The 23,778-nt window shown below is 41.8% G+C and overlaps 1 protein-coding gene across 1 annotated transcript in view; it reads right to left on the bottom strand.

Moving 5' to 3' along the window:
• Positions 1–1,162: 1,162 nt before the first annotated feature.
• The window catches only part of LOC134468230 (uncharacterized), a 30,867-nt gene continuing 8,251 nt past the window's right edge, over positions 1,163–23,778 (bottom strand). The window contains exons 2-5 of the mRNA XM_063222173.1: positions 3,074–3,446; positions 2,718–2,966; positions 2,248–2,451; positions 1,163–1,669 (exon numbers count right to left, since the gene is read on the bottom strand). Of these exons, the coding sequence (XP_063078243.1) occupies positions 1,163–1,669; positions 2,248–2,451; positions 2,718–2,966; positions 3,074–3,446 (1,333 nt within the window). The remainder of the gene's footprint in view (positions 1,670–2,247; positions 2,452–2,717; positions 2,967–3,073; positions 3,447–23,778) is intronic.

Here is a 23,778-nt window from a genome sequence, read left to right on the forward strand (position 1 = left end):
ATCTAACTGTCATGCAACTTTCTGAGCCAGAATGCATTGCTGTCTAAATGCGGATGTAGCCGTTGCGGTATCTCGATCGCACCTATTGACAGGTAAATTTCAGCGGTGCATGGTAAGTTTGTCAACCCACTAGTTACTTTGACAGGTGAAACCTTTCACCTCAACCAGCTATAAATAGCCTGAATGTCCAGGCGATTTTTTACTTAAGTTCTTATGCCCTGCAAGTCACATTGGCTGTATCAGTGTTATGACCGGATGATGCTTTTACAATAAATGTGCATTGTGGTGAACCGTGTTTGTCTTATTTGAACAATTTCTACGAAGTCAACCAGAAAAGAATTCACACAAAACCTTCAGATTATTACTCAATAATGGTCATGATTTTATGAGACGGTCATGAAACGTGTTTTATGCAATCATTAATTACACAATTGACGATTCCATAAGTACACACCTACACATTATTGATACCCAGCGCGAAGAGTTTAACACACTCTTCATGCATAATTTCTTATACTCTTATTCCTCACATATAGTAATAACACATTACATATTTGGAACTGTATAAGAATTTTATACTTATTAATGTAATTATAATTACATTACTGTACTTCCCTTACATTTAATGGTGCAAGCCGTGCGAGGAAGTTATCCACACCCAATAATGTAATTTCGATTGCATAACTGTAATTGACCCTACATTTAATGTTGCCCCTTAGTTCCTCACCCATTAATTGCAAGAGTAGGCTACCTACATTTAATGGTGCCCCAGCGTGAGGAAGAATATTCCTCACGCCCATTGAATGCAGGATTACCTACAGGATCAACAGAAGGACTATTTACATTTCAACATCATAACCATCTGAAACATCAGAAACCACATCAAGGCCCAGCCACATAAGCTTCCTGGATAAACATGCCATCCACAACTCACAGTTCTTTTTTTTTTTTTTTTTGGCCTGCACGAGGACCTCACACGCCCTCTTCCTGTGTTTTGCAGCGTGCCTCAGCCTGGCCTGCTTTTCCTTGTCTACAACCAGTGCTCTGTGACACCTCACGTTCAGCCAAACGTTGCTGCCTTTTCCTCTTGTCTGTTGTTCCGGCTGACCGGATGTTCTTAAAGAGAACGCGGTCCATCTCGCCATAGCGCACGCTCTCCCTTTTAAATGTCCACAACCGATTTCTCTCTAGCCATGAGGTTATACTTGACCGTCTGAATGGCATTGCATGTCTCCACGTTCATGTTACCACTCTTGCTGTCGATGACCTCGTTCATCAGGCTGAAGGCTGACTCCACCCTGGGGCCATGGGAAATTGACAGACCACTCTTCACCAGTGCTGTGAGGGCCTGGTATTTCTCCCTCTGAAACATGATCCCAACACTCCAGGAACTCCAGCAATCTCCCTCCTTGAAGGCAGGTAACGCCAGGTCAACACTGTACTTCAGTATTTCTTGGTGGACATCACAGCCTGTGGGAAGGAGGTGGCTCAGCATTCCACTTAGCCTCTTCAGCTGGATGGGTCCTTTCGAATGGCCTCTCAAAAGTGGGTCGAGAGCAGACAGGGCCTTCAGGGTCGGGCTATCCAAGGGAAGCTTCTTCTGCATATACGTGTATGCAGCAGTGGTTGTGAACGCTGTCTTTAGCTTCTCCATAAATGGCTTCAGCAACTGTAATATAGTAGAGTAGAGTTAAGTATCAGTTAGTGATCTTGAGGGAAATTAAGGTGTCAATACATACATACATAAGACACAAGGACATTACACACAATACAACACAGTTCACCGTAGGTGCATATTCCCAATGTACGGCTAGAACAGTTATTTAATATTTTATTGTCTCCAGGCCAGTCTTGCTAGCCTGGGCGAATAGCCGACTGTTGACTCCGTCAATCAGTCTGGCAAAAGCCATGAGGAATCCGTCTCCGTGGACGATGGGAGATGATCTGATCTTACTCTATCATTTAAATTAATTGAAGTTCCAAACTCAAATTAAAACCCATAATGTGCTTTATTAGCATGCATGTTACCTTATAGCGTCGCAAAAGCAAACAAATAACAAAACGAAAGTGTGAATAAAGTTACCTTAACCAATCAGTAACGGAGCTCGCAGGTGAGTTCTACGTCACCACTCTCAACTGTTTGCTGATTGGCGAAACACTGAGAGAACCGAGCTCGAGGCTTTTGCCAGATGATGTGCGGAGCCAAAATCTTTGGGTGGAGTACAGAGGATGGCGTCGCAAGGCTACAGTCTTGCTGCCTCTCATGATGGCACAGGAATCCTTCAAAATACTTACCAGGTTTTGCCATGGTATGTTGTTCTGCTCGAAGAAATGACAGAGCTCTCTCTCCAAGCTGGCTGCAGTAGTTTTTAATACCTCCAAAGTTCTCAGATGCTCAACAAGAACTTTCTTCAAGTCATCATGGTAGTAGCTTACAAGTATGGACAACACCTTTAAATCATACATTTTAAAGGAAAATGGTTATTTTATAGCCTGTCATATTGTTTAAGGTTAAAGGGGATGCATTGACTTTCACTAGCTTAGCAACATACTCCCTCTTTTCACTTGTCTTAAAGCAAGACAACGCTTAACATGAAAAATAAGACACTTCACCACCTTTACAAACCCCAGCCAACGATTTTTACTGTATTAAGCCCCAAAATAGTAGCATACCCCTTTAACATGTTATGATACTCAAGTCTAGTGAATAATTTTACCTTTTTGTTGTTGTTTGTTGTACTCTCGTCTATGTTCAAAGAAAAATGTCTACTCCTTAAGTAGGATAAAGTCCTTTCAGAGTAGGTCCTCCTAAGTCCATGGACCATCTTGTAGGCTGTTGCGGTCCTAGAAAGCTTCATTCCCTGCAAAGCCTCTCTGTCCTTAGCAAGGGTTTGAGCAAGCTCCACTATCACTGGTGCATTAGAAAAGGGAAGAGAGCGCTCTGCTAACACTTCAAGAACCATGGCCTACAACAACAAACAATACATTTTAAATTGTGTACCAACACGCGGAAAAGGTTGAGGCTGTTATGCTGGTGGCGCTGCTTGTGCTGAGCTGAAAGGTCTATCCCTACCTCTGAATTTGCAATACGATTCACAATGGGAGTTGGAAGCTTTGCCTGGCACCACTGTCTGATGTTCTCTGGTCCCTGTTTTGGAGCTGATGTAGATGGTCCCGCTTCACTGGAGAGAAGGCTGGCTATACTGTGAGTTCCTAACAGGTCACACACTTTCTTTTTGTGGATGTCTGTTTTACAATGTGCCAACAAAGCATGGGTCCCTTTGCTTCCATAATTGATTTCTTTGTGGCACAGAACGCACCTTGCATGACCAGTCTTATCTATCTTCTTGAACACATCAGATAATGGGAATTCGCTGTCTTCTCCCTTCACTTCCACATGACACTTCATGATACAAATAGCATCCTCCACTCCTAGATCTCTCATCCTGAAATAAAGACACGAGACACATTGAGTTGCAAATTATACAAAATATAAATCATAAAATTTACAGTATGACACATTTGCATTATGTAGAGAACAGCTGTACAGCATAAAATATGAATTTATAGGTATAGTATCAATTGCATTTACTGCATTATTATGTGTTTGATATGTAATATCACAGGTCTTCAAAAGCATTTAACTGTAGTGATCATACATTTAATTACAAGGATACAAGGATATTTATTTGTCATGTACATAGAGACACTTTCGTGTCACTTGTAATGAAATGCATGGCCGGTGCAAAACAAGTGTGCAGAAGAAGGGTGAAGAAGAAATAAAATAAAAATAAAAGGTGTGTGTGTGTGTGTGTGTGTGTGTGTGTGTGTGTTCAATCAAAGTAATTAGGAGGAATTCAGTAAGCAAATGGCATGAGGAAAAAAGCTCTTTCTCAGTCTCTCTGTTCTAGCTCTGTGACAGTACAGTCGTCTTCCAGATCTCAGTTTTTTAAATAGTCCATATCCTGGGTGTGACTGGTCTTTGAGAATGTTATGGGCCCTAGATAGCACTCTCTTTGTGTATATGTCTTTCACGGCAGGCAGAGGTTGACGAATACAGCGCTCAGCAGAGCGCACTATCCTTTGTAGTTCTTTCTGTTCACGCACTGTGGCGTTTCCGTACCAGGTGATGATGGACCCTGTTAAGATGCTCTCCACTGCTGAGGAGTAAAAGGCCTTTAGGATGGGTGTGGAAACTTTGAACTTTTTCAACAGGCGCAGAAAGTACAGTCTCTGCATGGATTTCTTAATGATATTGTGTGTGTTGTTTGTCCATGTTAAGTCATTTGAACACCAAGGTATTTAAAGCACTCTACCCTCTCAACAGGTTGTTTACAGATGGAAAGTGGAGTGTAGTTTCCCCTCTTTTTCCGAAAGTCCACCACCATTTCCTTAAAGTGGTAGTTCGCTATTTTAGACATTAAGCCCTGTTTCTGTGACTTCTGGGGTGAAGTAGAGATGTTCTCATCACAATTTTGACATTTGGTGCTGAACGGAGCATTTGGGTATTCAAGACTGCAGCCCCCCCACCTTTAGATTGACTCCAATGAAGCACTCAAGCAATCGATCATAAAATGGCATTAAACTTTCGTTTGCAGAGACATGAAACTCACCGAGTGGTCAGAGGTGGGCAGCGATACGTTGGCTCGAAAATCACCGCGAAATACGCTTCCAGAGAAGATATATTCATTATTGTCCGTCTTCATTGATTGTATTGGTTTGACTAGTATTACTCCAACATGATCTCCAAAAAATCCGTGCTCCTGGACACGGATGGTAAGGACACAAAATCCGTGTCCAGGAGCACGGATTTTGCCAAAATTCCGTGCTCCTGGACACGGAATTGTTTTCCGTGCTCCTGGACACGGAATTGCTTGAAGTGCTTTCTATAGGCTATTTCCACAGTCTTTTTCAGGATTTTTCTCAGGATTTTTCTAATTTCAAATATTTTGTCTAAAAAAACATTTCTTACAGGTTGGGGTTAGGGATTGTTTTGGTCTGGGCACAGCTAGGGATTGTTTCTTTCACAGTTAGTTTTCTTTCATTCATTATATGAGTTTGATAGCCTAGCAACCAACTGGAAAAGGTATTTCTCAAAAATATGTCTTTAATGACATAAGGTTAAGGTTAGGGAATGTTTTGGTCAGGGCACAACTTAAATTGCTATAGCATTATTTTGTTTAGGATTAGCATTTGATATGTATTTTCAAATGATAGAGTTAACACAGTGCTGTGGTAATAGCCTATAGAAAGCACTTCCGTGTGCCCATCACGGAAAACAATTCCGTGTCCAGGAGCACGGAAAACAATTCCGTGTCCAGGAGCACGGAATTTTGGCAAAATCCGTGCTCCTGGACACGGATTTCGTGTCCTTAACATCCGTGTCCAGGAGCACAGATTTTTTGGAGATCAGGCTGATTACTCCGCGCGACCGGAAATGGGGGTGCGTTTGTTTACGTTACTATCTATGGTTTGTATGCAAGCTGTAGTTTTTGTAGCCAGTCCCGCTCAAAGATAGCTGTTCTACCTCGCTCCTTGATGTCTACTTAAACAACACACTATCGCTACCTACTGGCTGGATGTCTACTGCTATTCAACGGCGTCTGGGGAAAAATAGGTCCGCCAAATGCTAAACAACAGTTAGAAGGCATATTTCGCTGCAATTTTCGAGTCAATTTATCGCTGTCTTCCACTGACCACACGGTGAGTTCCATGTCTTCTCAAACAAAAGTTTAATGCCATTTTATAATCGATTGCTTGAGTGCTCTATTGGAGTCAATGTAAAGGTGGGGGGGCTGCAGTCTTGGATACCCAAATGCTCCGTTCAGCACCAAATGTCAAAATTGTGATGAGAACATCTCTACTTCACCCCAGAAGTCACACAAACAGGGCTTAATGTCTAAAATAGCGAACTACCACTTTAAGTCTTGCTTACGTTTAGTGCCAAGTTGTTGTGCTGGCACCATTGTGAGATGCTAGAAACTTAATTTATGTATGCCTGTTCATCGTTATTATTGATCAGTCCCACCACTACAGTGTCATCAGCAAACTTGATGATGGAATACATTACATTAAACGAAAAAATGGAATTAATTTCATTAAACGAAAAAACTTAGTCCCATGGTCATTAAAGGAACAGACCACCCTTTTTTGATTTTCACATATTTGCAGTATTTCCAAGCATTATTTATGAATGTGCATATAATTTTCGTCTATGTGTTTGCATTGCCCCGTTTAACAGTATAGCCACATTAGGCATAGCAATGCAAGTCTATGGTACAAAATAAAACACAATCAAATGTACTTATAAACCATTTTAAAATTAATGTAAAATTCACCCGAGTGTAAAACGGCAATTTAATTCCGTCCAGTGACCACTTGTGGCTTGATGCTAAAGATACCAGTTACTTCCAGTGATTATGCTAAGCTATGCTAATAATTCTGATCCAATAAATCTAAGTACTGAAAACACTGAGACGAAAATGATATGCACATTCATGAATAATGTTGGGAAATACTGCAAATATGTGAAAATCAAAAAAGGGTGGTCTGTTCCTTTAAAGGGATACCATGTAGGATTAACCTTTTACAGTAATTAATTACTGCCCCTAGACAGCCTATGTTTGAGTCATTAGTAAATGAACAATGACTCTACCGTCCGGAATTCACTTGACACCTACTGTATCATGAAAAACATTCTCGCTGAAGGCTGAGTTAAACGGCATTTATTATTGACAGTGTGTGTTTTGAGAAAATGCAAGCCACGAGCAACGTAATCCTAAAATTGTGTGTGCCCTTTTAACTTCGATTGATGGGGCATCATACTGGATGAACACGACTGCACCGGTATGCTGTCATCATGAACGGGGGTGTGGGCGAATAGCGAGGGGATGGGGGGTAGCACTACCCTGAAATACCACCAGTGGCAGAGCTCTCCGGATTCGATTGACTAACTCACGACGAATGGGCATCCTCAACTATTGGACAGAACAGAACAATTTCCGTGATTACCGCAGGATATTATAAGGGGACATACCTCGTTATAAAGCCAAGTCTGGCGACCATTTAGGTCTCCATGAACGTTCGCTAAAAATAGCAAAGCCCTGAAATTGTGTGGAAGGCGCTAGTTAGCCACTCTAGTTACCTCCGGCTCGTAGCACAAACAGCGTTCTGTGAGACGGCGAAATATCAAGGAATTTTGTAGACTATTTCATGTCTGATATCAAGACATTTAGCTGACAGTGGTGTTAAAGACACTATTCCAAGCACATGAATTGATCTAACGACACAGCTGAGTTAATTATGACGACTACTTCAGGCCATCAGTCAAATTTTAGCATTTTAGCTTCAGAAGAAACTGTTGAGATTAATTCTTACCTTGCCGCAATTTCCACCGAGTGGGAGACGGGGGCAGGGAGGGAGAGAAGGGAAAGGTGGCAAGTTTGCATAAGTTCACTGGTAAAAATGGCGAGTGACTGGTAGATTTTAAAATCTACCTGCCACAGGGACTGGTTGGGGTAAAGACTAAATTTCCACCACTGCTCCCACTCTTGTGCCTTCGTTCTGATCTGAAGGATGACAGCAAGAGCTTCCTGATATAGTAGTATAGTATAGTAGTACTATAGTAGTAGTAAACCACCCCTGTAATACCTCAAAAGAAGTAGTAATAGCCTGGCTTGGCTCACTTGATATTAGTGTATCTACTGACAATACACGTTTATGTGAAGTTGTGGGTTCAGGAGTGGGTATGGTGTGGTGTGTGCAGGGAGACCCAGGTGTTTTGAGCAAATGGGGCAGGTTTTACAGACTACATGAGCAATAGTTCAGTCATAGACATCATTGCATTCTGAGTTCAGATCTCTGTCTGACCAGCGAACCAAGCCTCACCTTTTCCCTTCCTACCCAGTTAATTCAACACTGAGGGTAAAATCGAATACAGTACATTTTTCTTCTTCTTATCTGAAGTATTACTGCAAATGTGTACACAGTATGTGTATAGTCTTTTATTACAGTGTCATAGCCTATTAATAAAACCCTTACAACCAAAATTCAACTCATTTGCTGGAAGACCAAGGAAGATGACATCAGCTCAACCACAATAGTTAAAGGATAACTCCAGCCAATTTCAGCATGCAGTTGCAATCTTACACTACCCTGGACTTGTCAGTACCTGAGTTTTGTTTTTCTTTTCTTCAGCCTTTTCCGAGATGTTGGTCATTGTAATGGGGGTAGGTGTTTGTTTACATTAAAAAAAAACCATCTCGATTAATTCCCAAAAACATCCAAAAGGTTATGCAACATCAGCAGACAATTAGCAAACAGAAAATATTTGGAGTAGGACTATGTTCAGAATTGTTTAAATGTAAACAAAATCTGCCCCCATTAGAATAGCTCAGATCTCAGAAAGGGCTGAGCCAAAAAAAAAATGCAGCATCAACAGGCACTGACAAGTCAAGGGTAGTGTGAGCATTACAACTGCATGTTGAAATTGTCTGGAGTTATCCTTTAATGGAGCTTTTATAGACTATTATAAACTCAGCTGATGGAAAGAGGAAAACAATAACAACAGTCCTCTATGACAGTATAGATAATCTTCAGAATGAGCTGAAGGTTGCTGTGTTTTTAGTTCCCTTAAGGCAGCGCCAGATGTATGAAAACATCTGTTTGCAGCAATTTACCCACACACATGCAAGAAAAGTGGAATAGACACATCATTCAAACCAAGCAGCACAAGCAAGATAATCACATCATATAGCCCTGCTGTATTTCTGACAGTGGAACCACTCCAGAATTTCACAATACATACTGGAGCTCCACTTCCATGCTCATGTAAATGCATTGTATAATAATGTGTTGCAGTCAGAGGAAGTAGTGTTCACAAATATCTATCTATCTATCTATCTATCTATCTATCTATCTATCTATCTATCTATCTATCTATTTTTCCAGGTAAATGTGCATCGTGGTGCTGACGGTTGTGTGCCAACAATTGATGATAATACAGATGTTACCACGGCAGCCGTTTATCAGGGGCTCTCACGGCATTATGGGTGCTGGAGCTGATGGGTGAGTGAAGTGGATGAGGGCAGGAGAGAAGAGGTGGGGTGTGTGTGTGTCAGGTAATGGGCAAATGGAGCGAACGAGCGAGGTGGCAAGAGGTGTGTGTGTGTGTGTGTGTGTGTGTGTGACCTGATGTGTGAGTGGAAGCGAGGAGGCTTCTGCATAATGTTGCCGGCGGCAAAACGTCGCCCTCGTCATTAATCACAGCGCATCCATCGCAATTACTCTCGCTGTGGAAACGAGATGGCACCCGGAATGAGGAGGTGGGCAGGTGGGCGAGCAGCCAGATGGGATGATGGTCTAATGGGCGGACACGAGTCAAAACTACAGCTCGCAGCTTCTGATTACTTTATTACAACGAAACATGCCCCCCTATCCATCTGTCTGTCTGATCTATCTATCCTGTAGGCCCCTACATGTTTTGATGGGCGGACACGAGTCAAAACTACAGCTCGCAGCTTCTGATTACTTTATTACACTGAACGTGCCCCCCCTATCCATCCGTCTGTCTGCCTGCCATCCTGTCTGTCTTTCTCTCTGATCTATCTATACTGTACATGTTTTCCAAACAATTATTTTTATTGACTTTTTTTGATTAACTTTTTATTTGTCATTGAAAGAAGTACAGCAAAATTGAGCATCCCTTATTAGAATAACCAATTGAAAAAGTAATTGTAGGTATAAAACTGTCTGCCTGTCTGTCTGTCTGCCTGTCTCTCTGATCTATCTATCCTATACATGTTTCAGAAATAATTAAGAATATTTTTTTATTTGTCATTGTAACAAGTACAGCTGAACTGAGCATTCGTTATTGAAGCAATAAATAATACAAATAAAAATTTAAAAAAGTTAAGAAAGTACTTGTAGGAATAAAACTACAGTATGCTTTTGTTGCATGACTTAGTGCAGTAACGGCCACTGGGTACAAGCTGCAGTTTATTTGTCCTGGTTTTCATGGACTTGTATCACGGTGAAATACTTTTTTTAGCACAGACGTCAGGTGGTGCAAAACATCTAATGCTCATTAATTAATTGGTAATTGGTGGTTGCTATGCTGCAATGGATGTGCTTCGTAGATAGTCGATTAAAACAAGGAAACAAAACAAAAACCCATACAATAGTGGCACTGGCTGTCGTTGCGGCACTCTGACGCGTACTACTTCTGAAATGACACTGACCCATCTACTGCCAGATGGCAGTTGTTGAAACAGGTTGTATCCTGGGTGTGATGAGTCTCTTAGAATGGACTTGGCGTTTTTTAGGGTTAGGGACCTGCCTATTTTTTTAGGCAACGGGTGCTGGTAGGACTCTCCATAGAGGGAAGAGAGCAGCCAGCAATGTTCTCTACAGCCTTTATGACCCCCTGAAGCTCTCTCGTCTGTGCCACAGTGCAACCTGGGAATGACACACTAATGCAGAATCCCATTTCTAAATTCTTGCCCTACCCCTACACCTTCCCCTTGCCCCACATCCGTTCAAACGGAGCTGTAAGGGGTAGGGCTTGAAACGCAACCCCTGCGAATTGAGACACCCCTTCATCAATCACGGAATGACTCTCAGAGCATTCAAAAACCATCCTCTCTACAGTTAAACTAGCGCTATTGCTTGTAATTACTGGCAGAACAATTTAAAGGTAAGGCCCTCCAGAGGGAAGAGGGCAGTCAACAATGTTCTTTGCAGCCTTTATGACCTCCTGAAGCTCTTTCCTCTGTGCCACAGTGCAGCCTAGGAACCACACACTAAAGGCAGCATGTCAGTATGCTCTCCACTGAGAAACATGATAGGGCACAAGCTGCTTCTGACAGAGGTTGTTTTTCCAGAGTATTCTAAGAACATTTCAAGATTGAAAATAAAACCAAGAGTAGATTTAAGCTGTGAACTCAATGAAAGTAAAAAAAATAGTTTTGATTTCCCCAGAAGGCTACATTGCTCATTGCAAAATCTGAAATTTGAAAAAAAAAAAAAAACTGTCTCTGGATGACAATAATTGTCATCTTCTGAGTTATGCTCGCTGCCGCTCTTAATCCTGGTTGCCGTGGGACAGTGATAAGGAGAGGCAATCACTGCTCTGTCTTTTAGAAAACTGTGAAATAACACCCACACGCGGTACACACATATCCTTGTTTTTCTATTTGATGGTATTGGATTTTTTGTCTCAGTTCTTTGGAACATTGGATTGATAGATGCTGCATGATGAGATAGATAGGCTACCGGTAGCTTGACAGATGAACAAACCTGTAAAAAAAATCCATATCTTGCCGATTTGAGTAATGACATCTGTCCCCAATAGGAATAGTATCAAGAGTGCGGAAATCAAGACAAGAACATATGTGTATTATTTGGATTATTTGATTTCACTGGCTGTATAAGGAAATGGGCACCTTCATTGTCATTAGGTGTCTCTGCAGTCCCGTTGTATTATTAACTAGAAATGCACTCAGAGAGTACAGACCACTGCCAAGGAATCTGTTTGATAGGACATTTGACAGCAGCTCCCTAAATCCCATGACTGAAAAATGTAATGACAATGCTATTGAAATGTCTCTTGAGGGGACTCTTCCCCAATACTTTGAAGAGAATGAGGGAGGGCATGGGCCTCCAAGTCCAAGTCTCTCTTGGCCAAGGGCCCCGCAACTTGGGTGGGGTTTTCTAATTTCTGGCCATAGAAATCAATAGAATTTAGTCCAAATTGGGCGGGATTTAGTGCTTCCAGGCGTGTTTTGAGCATGTTTTGGGCTGGAAATCATCAGTATCATCTGGCAACCCTGCCTCAAACACCTTGAAATAGGAGTGTGATTGGCTCAGCTACAACATGGCGTCTGCATGGCCCTGTGTGTCTGCCAAGAGAAGTTACAACATGGCGTCTATCGCCCTGTGTGTCTGCAACATGGCGTCTGCATGGCCCTGTGTGTCTGCAACATGGTGTCTGCATGGCCCTGTGTGTCTGCAACATGGCGTCTATCGCCCTGTGTGTCTGCAACATGGTGTCTGCATGGTCCTGTGTGTCTGCAACATGGTCTCTATCGCCCTGTGTGTCTGCAACATGGTCTCTATCGCCCTGTGTGTCTGCAACATGGTGTCTGCATAGCCCTGTGTGTCTGCAACATGGTGTCTGCATGGCCCTGTGTGTCTGCAACATGGCGTCTATCGCCCTGTGTGTCTGCAACATGGTGTCTGCATGGCCCTATGTGTCTGCAACATGGTCTCTATCGCCCTGTGTGTCTGCAACATGGTGTCTGCATGGCCCTGTGTGTCTGCAACATGGCGTCTATCGCCCTGTGTGTCTGCAACATGGTGTCTGCATGGCCCTGTGTGTCTGCAACATGGTGTCTGCATGGCCCTGTGTGTCTGCCAAGAGAAGTCACAACATGGTCTCCATCGCCCTGTGTGTCTGCAACATGGCGTCTATCGCCCTGTGTGTCTGCAACATGGTGTCTGCATGGCCCTGTGTGTCTGCAACATGGCGTCTATCGCCCTGTGTGTCTGCAACATGGTGTCTGCATGGCCCTATGTGTCTGCAACATGGTCTCTATCGCCCTGTGTGTCTGCAACATGGTGTCTGCATGGCCCTGTGTGTCTGCAACATGGTGTCTGCATGGCCCTGTGTGTCTGCAACATGGCGTCTGCATGGCCCTGTGTGTCTGCAACATGGCGTCTGCATGGCCCTGTGTGTCTGCAACATGGCGTCTGCATGGCCCTGTGTGTCTGCAACATGGTGTCTGCATGGCCCTGTGTGTCTGCAACATGGCGTCTGCATGGCCCTGTGTGTCTGCAACATGGCGTCTGCATGGCCCTGTGTGTCTGCAACATGGTGTCTGCATGGCCCTGTGTGTCTGCAACATGGTGTCTATCGCCCTGTGTGTCTGCAACATGGGCCCGATTCGAAACGGGGAAGGCAGCTGTCCTTCCAGTGAGCTAACTGGACATCGAGTCATGAAGTGTGGATCGAAACGAAAAATTGCTTTATTTCCTCTCTCGGCAGTTGACTGCATTTGTGGGCGTAACGAGGATATTTCAAGGATACATCAGATGCTGACTTCGCTTCCTTGGTACCCAACATGCTGTGCGCCACCTCCCTCTCAACCGGAAACCTGAAAAACAAACATGGCTACTACCCAAGCTACTACCTTATCATACTCTTTATTCTGACAGTTATGTATGTAGATATTGAAAATCGAATGCATAAATCAACATTGTAGTATCTAAATATGCTGTCGCTAGATCTATTTATAGCCTATTTTACGATTCCGCCGTCTGACGATCATTCACCGTTCAAATAGCATGCGTAAGCTAAGCGCTAACGTGATGAACGTAACTCCCCCCATAGAATCGCAAGAATCGCCGTAACATCAAATGCGCAAGACGGCGCACTCGTTAGTGCCGTTCGTAACGGCTGCCTCATCAGCTGACTTCGCCTCTCTGATCAGTGACCTGTTTATGTAGGAGGAGAGTCATCGAGTCACTGCCTCCCGTTTCGAATTCAGCCATGGTGTCTATCGCCCTGTGTGTCTGCAACATGGTCTCTATCGCCCTGTGTGTCTGCAACATGGTCTCTATCGCCCTGTGTGTCTGCAACATGGTGTCTGCATGGCCCTGTGTGTCTGCAACATGGTGTCTGCATGGCCCTGTGTGTCTGCAACAAGGTGTCTATCGCCCTGTGTGTCTACCAAGTTGAAGTGGTGCCTCACTCATGTCTGAGCCAAGGTTCTCTTTAGCATGCATTTGCTTTTCTCATGCAGTGGTTGATGGGGTTCAGGCGAGGGTTAACCTTGTTCTGCCAAAGACGCTTAAACTGGGCTCTGTGTTCTGTAAAAATAGCTCCTGCGATTTGCATCTGCATGATTTGCGGACAGTGTTGCCAGATGTGTCTGACCAAATCCCGCCCAAAAGGCTCTCAAAAACCGCCAAAATGCGCTAAATTCCGCCCAAATTCAACAAATTACATTGACTTCTATGGGCCCAAATCGGCTTAAAAAAACGCCAAATGGCCAATATTTCCCGTTTTTGCCCGCCGACGCTCATCCCAAGTAGCCCAATTGGGCTGGCACCCGCCCAATCTGGCAACACTGTTTGCGGAGGTCGCTTGATATCTTTCTCTCTCGCTCTTTCCCCAGTGTATTATGCGAGTGTCTATTCTTAGTTTGTGTGTGTGCGTGTGCGTGTGTGTGTTTGTGTGTGTTAGAGAAAGATAGTGAGGGAGAGAGACAAAGACAGCGAGAGCACGCAAAGTGTGTGTGGGTGTGTGTGCGTGTGTGTCTTTTCTTGCATACAATTGTGTGTGTGTGTGTGTGTGTGTGTGTGTGTGTGTGTTCAAGTTTGTGTAGCACCCCAGCTCATGGGAGATAGAACATGAGCAGGTAAGGACACCAGGGCCCTCATTTATCAAACTTGCGAAGAAACCAGGGCTTTGAAACGGTTCAAGGAACGAAAACAAAAACCGGGAACTTTTAGTATTTTACAGATAACAGAAACGAAACCATAAACGTTTTTATTTTTTATGCTCTGGAACAGGAACACTTATTGAAAAATAATGGTAACCGATTAATACCGGTTTTATTTCGTTCCTCAAACTAAAAAAAAGTTTTTGTTTTTTTCCTGCGCATGTTACCATGACGGCTAAGGTTCACGTCCTGTGTGACATCAGACATTCGCTAACTGAATGGAGAGAGAGAGCAGTGGATTACACCTACACTCCACATCTTTAATTAGAGAACCCACAGTCATCCAAAAGGGCAGAGTTCCCATTGCATCGTTGTTAGACATATTGCAGAGAAGCGCGTTTAAAGTGCAGAAGAATGTTCTTCGTTAATGGGCATCCATGGCCGCTTCAAATGCAGATATGCACAAACTCGCAATGTCCGTCATATCGCTCCCCGTGACCCAAGTCAGCGTGGAGCGCGCATTTTCATATTTGAGGTTTATTCTTTCTCCGCTTAGGTCCTCGCTGAATGACAAAATTCTGGAGGATATTGTGGTTAAATTTTATCTTATATGATTCATATGCAGATTATTATATGTACATGGCTATGCAGGAATATTGAAATATGTGTATATGACTATATGTGTATATGTCTGTGACTATATATAGGCTATATATCATTCCAGTGTCAGCATTGTGATCTGTATTGAGTGTCAGCTCAGCTGAGGTGTGAGTGACCTAATTAACATCTGTTAAGGGCCATGGGGCTGGGTGTGGGCTCACAGTACAAATGCTCTGAGAGGACACAGCCGAGTGCGCTTTCTACCGTGGAAGATCAGCGAGAATGATGTTCTATCGCTGGGATGTTGCCCTGTTCCTATGGAGCAGTTATGAATAAAGAAATCTGCAGAAAACTCATCAGACCCAAAGTGCTTGTCTGACAGTAATAGAAAAGAAACCCACATTTAATGGTGTCAGAAGTGGGATGATGATGGAGCTGCAGACAGGAAGATGGACTATTCCAGGAAGGACAACATCTCAAAAAACTTGGCCAAGTAAGAAGTGGAAGAAACCTACTGGAAGAAGTTCATCAAAGACCTGCCGACGGCAAAAGTCGGACCGCATTCTGGGCCCGGTGAGTAGATTCCAATAACGTTAATTATTTCAAATAATTGTATTATGTTAGCTAAGGAAGTGGGAAGTTAAGCTGAAATGTACAGTTGTTTGAAATGATGAGGTTGGGGAACATAAAGAAACCAAAAATGGATGATCCAGCGTATTACCGAGGATGAGGGAGTGTTTGAGTTATACAAACGGCGGGCACTGCACACTTTTATGTGGCCTATTAGAAGCGGTGTACAATATGAACGGCGTATGTGGTAGGTGGTCGATTTCAAGGTCTTAGGCTGGACAGGCACATTTTTGGATATGAATTGGACGATCAGCAAATTTAGATGCTCAAAATATTGTTCTTTGGGGGAGGGAGAGTTGCGTAAACTAGGGTAGCACACTGCACACTGAAATATGTGGCCTTAAAAGCAGTGTTTCAATTCTGAAGGGATTCATGCGATAGGTGGTCGAACCCAAAGACGTATGATGGGCAGTCGTATTTTTGTGAGAATCGGCCAAATGGAGCGCTGAGTGATGGATGGATGATCTTATGTACTGATGTTATCAAAGGATGTGTGGCGAATGACAAGGTGGCTAGATCATGTATATGACAAGGAGCTATGATTTATGAACGAGGTTTGAATTGGTAGAAGGACTTTCATAATATCTTTGATGTAAGACAGGCACAGTTCATTACGAGAGATCTCGGTGTGTATGATAGGCCTACTGTGTGTGTGTGGCATTACTCAGGGAGAAGAGGAATAATTGTATGGACAAATTTAAATACTAGGTGAAGATGTTTAGCTTTTTCCCCGTCGGAAGATGAAAAATAATTTTAATTATGGATCAACCTCTGGTGTAATTTTAATAGTGGAAGTTAATAATTTTTGCTGTATGTGAATTTGGGCATAGAGGAAGAGAGAGAGATAAGAGAGAGAGAGTATGCCAATGTGTGTGAAGTGTTAGTGTGTGTGTGTGTGTGGATCCACAGAATGTATGTGTGTGTGATTTTGTGTGGCTCTGTATATGGTGTGATATCAGAGAGAAGAAAAGAAAAAGAGAAAGAAAGGAGAAAAAAAAAAGAGAAAACATTGATTGGCTTGTAGGTAATGATTGAATTAAAGATGAGAAGAAAGTACAGAGAATTAAAAGGGTTTTGAAAGTGTGAAAATAGATGGAAAGAATTATTTCTTTTGGATGAAGATATCTAGTGTAAAAGGAACAGGTCAGGTAGGGATGAAAAGCAAAGGGCTGAGAGGCCATATAGACTGTGTTGGCTGGAATTATTTCAGTGTATAATATAGATGGCAAGATAGAAAGATAGCCTACTTTGTTGGAATAATAATGGAAGAAGGAATGAAGTGAAGAACAATGTAACTAAAGAGTGGAAGCTAACAGAGTGACGACATGGCGAGTAAATTGGTTGGTGGTTGCAGCTGTATATGACATCTTTTCAATAAGTTTTAACTGGGTTGAATGTGAAATCATATAGGCTAGCAGGAAGTGTGGAAATCAGAATGGCTATGCAGAAATTTGAATTGGGGTAAAAATGCATGCAGTGTGAACTGATAAGGTATTTTAACATCATACGAGGAGAAAAGGTAAATTTCTGTGGATGTGTGGTACTCTGTTTGGCCACTTTGGGTTAATTACCATGGCAATGGGAAGAGAGAGGGAAGCTGAAATGACTATTTGGAAGCTGGAAGCCGGAACTAGCTTTTAAATTTTCATTTGAGAAGAGCAAATGGAATGGAATATTTTTTTTTGGAGGAAAAAGAAAAAATATAATAAAATAAAATAAAGAAGGAGAAACATGGGAACAGAAGTCGCTGAAAATTAAGGGTGCTTGGTTTGGGTGACAGAGAGCTGTGTCTGCCCCAACATGGAGGGGGTAGAGATGTCTTTTAAGATTTAAATGGAGTGTGGCAAGGAGAGGTGCCGACGGCCTGGAAGGAAAACATTAACATGTCTGATCTTGAAGAATTAAAGAAAGCAATGGATGTTAATGTGCTGGCAACTGGAAGTTGAGAATACTTAACATATATTTGCAATACATTGATGACCAGAGGGCAAGGAATGGTTGACAGCCTATGGGGGGTGAACTCCCAGAATGGCTGGGGCCTGTGGGCACTTGGTTATCACTGGTTTGAAGTGGTTCTTAAGACTTTTAAAGTGGGCTGATAAACATTTCAAAGGAAGAAGGAACTGGAAGAGCTCAAAGTTAACAAACAATTTAGCATGGAGTGAATGAAGAAGACAGGAAGGTCTTAGCTTAAATTGGATTATGATAATGGGCTGCGATGAACAAAGGGTGGAAGTGTTTTGTCTGCTGAGAGAATGGGAGAACTTCAAGGCTATGGTCAATGCACCAGTGTAGACAAAAGGTAATTAACAGAGTCAGCATTCCTTGGCAAGAAGAAAAGATCAAATAGGCTATTGACACATTGGTAATGTGCGAAGCAGCATTTGGTGGATTAATTAAGGTGAGAGAACATTTGGAGTGATAAAAGCAAAATACTATAGAGTTCATGGATAGCATATAAGTGCATTAGGTAGCAAAAAATCAGGATACAATGCTCAAAATTCAAAGTACTTATTGTCTAATAGGTTAACATGTTAGATAATGGTCTGAGAAAAAAGCTTGTATGTATGAGAGTGGGTAAAATGCAATGAGTGAAAGAGTGAGAATGACTTTTGTGTGTCAGCAGAGAGAGATGGATATTTCTGTGTATGGTTGTATTAGATATGCCAAGTTTAAAGATATCAGGAACTACAGAGGAGTGTAATGGCATTTGGACATCAATCAATAGCATAGAAATTCTATGGAGAGAATGTGTGGAATAGGTGGCTGAGAGAAATGTGGTTTACAAAATGGAATGCAAATATGAAAGTGAGTGAGATTGAATGTATGAAGTACAATTTGAATTGCTCAAAGGAGTATTTGGAATTACCGGATATTTATCTGGAAAAGTGGAGGAGAGACTGGTGAAGAGGAGTTGATATTTTAACTAATAGCATGAGGCTTCGCCCAGGGAAAAGGTGTTTGCAATTGAATATTGAATGGCCACAATGTTGATTGAAAACCCTGATTAGCTGGACGAAGTCACAGAAGGTGTGAAGGGGGCTCCAGCAGGAGGTGAAACCAGGTTTGAACTAATAAGTTATGCAAGCAGACAGAGGGGGCAGAAAAGTCCTGCTTTGGCATGTAAATGGTTAAGAGATCCTAAGAGTGAACAAAAACTTGCAAAGGGAATAGTTGGTCTGATATAATTGGGGAAAAATAAAAATCTAAACGGTGCAAGAAACTTTGGCAACTTCAAAAAGGAAGCAAAATTGATTGGAAAAAACGAAGAAAACAAAGGGGAAAACATTTTTGGAAATACAGGGGTGTGTTTGCAAAGGAAAAGGGGGTTGGAATCATTTCAATGGAATCAAGTCAAGCAAGTAATGCAGTTGGAAACGCCCTACTGCATGTCATCTTTTTGCATGAAGCTATGAAAATATCTAACACAATCTAACCCCAACTAACATCTTAGTTAACAAAAGGTAATGTTTCCCCACTGGAACTAACAAAGGGTCTGTTTCCAACTGCTGAAAGAGAATCATATGAACCGTATTCCAGTGAGAAGGCTGGAGAATTGGGAGTTACAAATGAAGTTTTCACAATTGTAGCTTAGGCTACAAAAGTGAAAAAAGGGGGGTGCATAGGTTGATTAAACATGGAAAGAAAAAATAGAAGATTAGAAAATTGGCAAAGAAAAGTGGGAAAATTGACAGGATTTAGAGAAAAAATTAGAAGAAATTAGAAGAAATTTGACATTTATAGTTGAAAGAGGTTTACATAATTCAGGAGGTAAGTTAAAGGAGAGAATTTAAGAAAATTGCTATAGAATTTGACTGGAGAGTAGAGAACAAATTGGTTAGATTGATGATAAAAGTGAGTAGATGAGATAGGAATTAAAATTGTTTAGAGATTGAATTGTGTAATTAATTTGATTGTACAGTTAGATTGTGTATGTCTGAGTTGGCTAATGAATGAGAGTGTGAAATTGAGATAGTCTATCCGAAGAATTGATACTGCGCTCGCTGTTTGTGTCTTTACAGATCGACCAGGGCGGAGATGATGGACAGTGGTCTGCTAACGAAGACGATGGGAGTCAGCTAAGAAGAAGCAGTGTTTCCCATACATTGAGGAAACTATGGCGGCCCGCCATAGTTTAAATTTGGCCGCCATAGTTTCCGAAAATGAAAAAAATTTTTTTTTTTTTTTTTTTTTTACTTTTTTTTTTATTTTTTTTTTTACGATTTCCGTGTTTGTTAAAAGCGATTTCAATTACGATTTCCTTCGCATTTTCCTCCTGGAGTAAGTACATCCTATAGAGAAAACCACAAGTGCTTGGAAGAGAGAGGGATCAAAAGCCTTGTCAAGTTGTTGTAGTTAACTTGGGTTTGGGAGCAATGAAAAAAAAAAACCTTCCGAGAAGGGACAGTTGGGATGAGTTTACTAACACTCCCCAGGCTTTGTTTTACAGTTGTAATTAGGTGACAGGCCTTCATTGACAAGGCAGAGGAGACATCGGGCTGCATATAGAAATGAATGTGTAAAGAATGTGAATATAGACATAAATGTGTAATATGTTGTTCAGCCCTTTTAATGGGAGGAATTTTGAAAAACTGGCCCTGTGACCAGCACCCCTCATGTAGAATGTGTACGCCTATGTGTGTGTGGGGAAAAGGCATAGCCTACCCTCTTAGACCCTTTTTGTTTATGCGTTAACAATTTCACAGCAATCTTAAATTCTTATCTCTGCTCCTATTTTGTTTTATAATTTTTGTCATTACATAGACCCCTGCATGTGTATTATGTAGCCTTATTTCTCAAAATATAAATGGCTGAAATGTAGGCGTAGGCCTATAGTTTCTCCATGCGCCAATGTCATACTGTACTCATTGTTTTGCCATTTTGCATTTACACTGCGTGAATACCCCCCCCCCCCAAAAAAGGCCCGTGAAAAGACACCCCCCCCCCCCCCCCCTTTTGTTTATGCGTTAACAATTTCACAGCAATCTTAAATTCTTATCTCTGCTCCTATTTTGTTTTATAATTTTTGTCATTACATAGACCCCTGCATGTGTATTATGTAGCCTTATTTCTCAAAATATAAATGGCTGAAATGTAGGCGTAGGCCTATAGTTTCTCCATGCGCCAATGTCATACTGTACTCATTGTTTTGCCATTTTGCATTTACACTGCGTGAATAACACCCCCCCCCCCCCAAAAAAAAAGGCCCGTGAAAAGACCAACCCCCTCCCCCCCCCCTCCCCCCCCCCCCCCGGACAAAAAAAAATCCCGGCTGCCCCCATAGTTTCCAAAATGTCTGTGGGAAACACTGAGAAGCCAGACGGTGGGGCCACCAGACCAGGAGGCCAGTACAACAGGAGACAGAAGATAACAACAGCCTTCCCAGGGGCTGAATCGGGGGTTCAAGTCAACAAAGGAAGAAATTTCACACCTGAGGAAACCTAGGATGGATGCAAAGTGAATTAACAAAGCATCAAATAGACTGAGCACATCTACTGTCGAAATGGGGGAGCTGTTTTCGATGTGTAGCCGAAGGAAGAAAAGGCATCAAGACAATGCATACATTTCAAAGGACTTCAGAAATCCTTACACATGAAAGCAACCGAAACACAACACTTTGGAACACAAATGTAAAACCTTGAAAGGAGCTAAGACAGGATTAAGGGTCATTAACACCTTGATGACACAACAAACAACAGCAAGCCAAATTGCATACATCACAGAGAACAATAGACTCTTTGCGACTGAGCCATGGAGGAGGAAGCAGTGACAGAAGCAAGAACTCACATGGGCATGACAGTGAATTAAATTGTGTAACTGTGTTTGAACTGTTGAAAGAGCAGGATGAATCAGCTAGGAATGTTATGATGAGAAAGTTGATTAAGTTCTGACAACAAGACGAGGTGCCATATCAATCAGAGTAAATGTACAGAATGTCAGATTCTTGCCACTTACACAAATTGATTATTTAGCAATGTAAACAGGAATCATATAACAACAGAATAATTAATTAGAGGTCAAATCACGGCAATAGCTGAGTGGAAACAGTGTGATATTTCATATTCATTGATAGGATGACAAAGTGTGTGCAATGTATTTGTGAAATGATATGATTGGATATTCCTGGTAGTCTGAAGACAGTAAATTGATAAGCAAATAGCGAAGAGACATATAACTAGTCAAATATTTAGTGTAACTCAAGACAATGTAGAATGGTCAACAGAATCATGGGTTAATCATAGATACATAAACCATGATGTAATGTGTAACACTGTAACACGGTTAGGGGTTGCAGATGGCCTACAGTACCCAGTTAAAATTTTAATGCAGAATGGTTACAAAGTCATGTTAAATCAATTCTTAACTGAACATGCAGGGCTGTCATATTGAAATGAAGCCATCGTTGGAATTTTCCCTTCACGTCTTGTTTTTCCCTTAAATTGGCAGAATGGGTTTTTTTGCAAGATGTAAGGTTTCGCCAACGATTTAAGAATTGAAATTTGAAATTTGAAATTTGAAGATTGAATATTGAAGGCATATAAGATAAAAAATTGTAACCCTTGTGAGTCTTTTTGAGACTCAAAATGGGGGAGTTTATGTGGTTAAATTTTATCTTATATGATTCATATGCAGATTATTATATGTACATGGCTATGCAGGAATATTGAAATATGTGTATATGACTATATGTGTATATGTCTGTGACTATATATAGGCTATATATCATTCCAGTGTCAGCATTGTGATCTGTATTGAGTGTCAGCTCAGCTGAGGTGTGAGTGACCTAATTAACATCTGTTAAGGGCCATGGGGCTGGGTGTGGGCTCACAGTACAAATGCTCTGAGAGGACACAGCCGAGTGCGCTTTCTACCGTGGAAGATCAGCGAGAATGATGTTCTATCGCTGGGATGTTGCCCTGTTCCTATACTCATGAACGGGATGACGTTTTCCATGTGCGTTACGCCCATTTGTGGGGGAAAACAGGCAATGCAAAGCAATTGGTGATGTTGGGGTTTAATAAACGACAGATACGGACCTGTAGACTAGCGTTGTTCACGCGAAACATGCCGAAAACGTGTTGTGTTGCCGGTTGTTCAAATAATATAGCCAAACAGCCGTGGCTGAAGCATGGAATGTGTTCATTTAGGGTAGCCGATGCAGCATGTAAGTCAATGAGACATTCGGTTTGTTTTCACCCATAAAGGGGCGTAATGCAAATTTAAGAGCAAAGTACCCGGATGGCCGTTCATGAGTATGGAGCAGTTATGAATAAAGAAATCTGCAGAAAACTCATCGGACCCAAAGTGCTTGTCTGACAGTAATAGAAAAGAAACCCACAATATTCTTTTCATTCGCTTGAGTAAACAGTTTGGAATGTACCTGTAGGCTGACCCATTTGCACTTCCGTCTTTCTTGGATAATTAACGTCAGATTTGGGAAGTTATCAGCTGACAGGAATGAAATTAACCGTTCCGGGAACAGTATTTTTTTTGTTCTAACCGGTTCGGGAACGCCAATTTATTGGTGGAACTCATAACCGGAAACGTTATAATTCCGTTTCTGTTCGGAACGAACCGATTGGAAAAAAATATCGGTTCAAAGCCCTGGTAGAAACCATCGCAGAAATGAGCACAGATTTTGACTTATGATGAGGCTCACGTGAGATTTCCTAATCAAGCGTACCTCTCCAATCCCATCGTAAGAGCGAGCGGCTGTTGATAAATCCAGCGTATGAAAACCATCATAATTAGAATAATCACACCTTCTCTAAAACGGCGGGAAGGAGACCGCACCCCTGATTTTGCGTCATGGAGAGACGCCTAAAACATCCACGTTTCTAGTTGATTGACAGCTTGAAATTAGGCTTTACGTGAGGTACAGTAGACAACAAAATAACACGTTGAAATAACCAACAACAGTAGTCAGACAGTGTTTCGGTTCTCAATATGGAAGGGGTAGAGATTGATTTCCAAATAATGTTGGTCACAATGCAATGTTTGATTGACTACAGCAGAAATAATGAAAATAATGATAGACCTAATTTTATTTTTATTTTTCTAAACTTTTTTAAACAATGTCAAGAAAATGATCCTACGTGAAACTGGC

This window comes from Engraulis encrasicolus, chromosome 18 (assembly GCF_034702125.1).
Source record: "Engraulis encrasicolus isolate BLACKSEA-1 chromosome 18, IST_EnEncr_1.0, whole genome shotgun sequence".
Taxonomy (NCBI): Eukaryota; Metazoa; Chordata; class Actinopteri; order Clupeiformes; family Engraulidae; genus Engraulis; species Engraulis encrasicolus.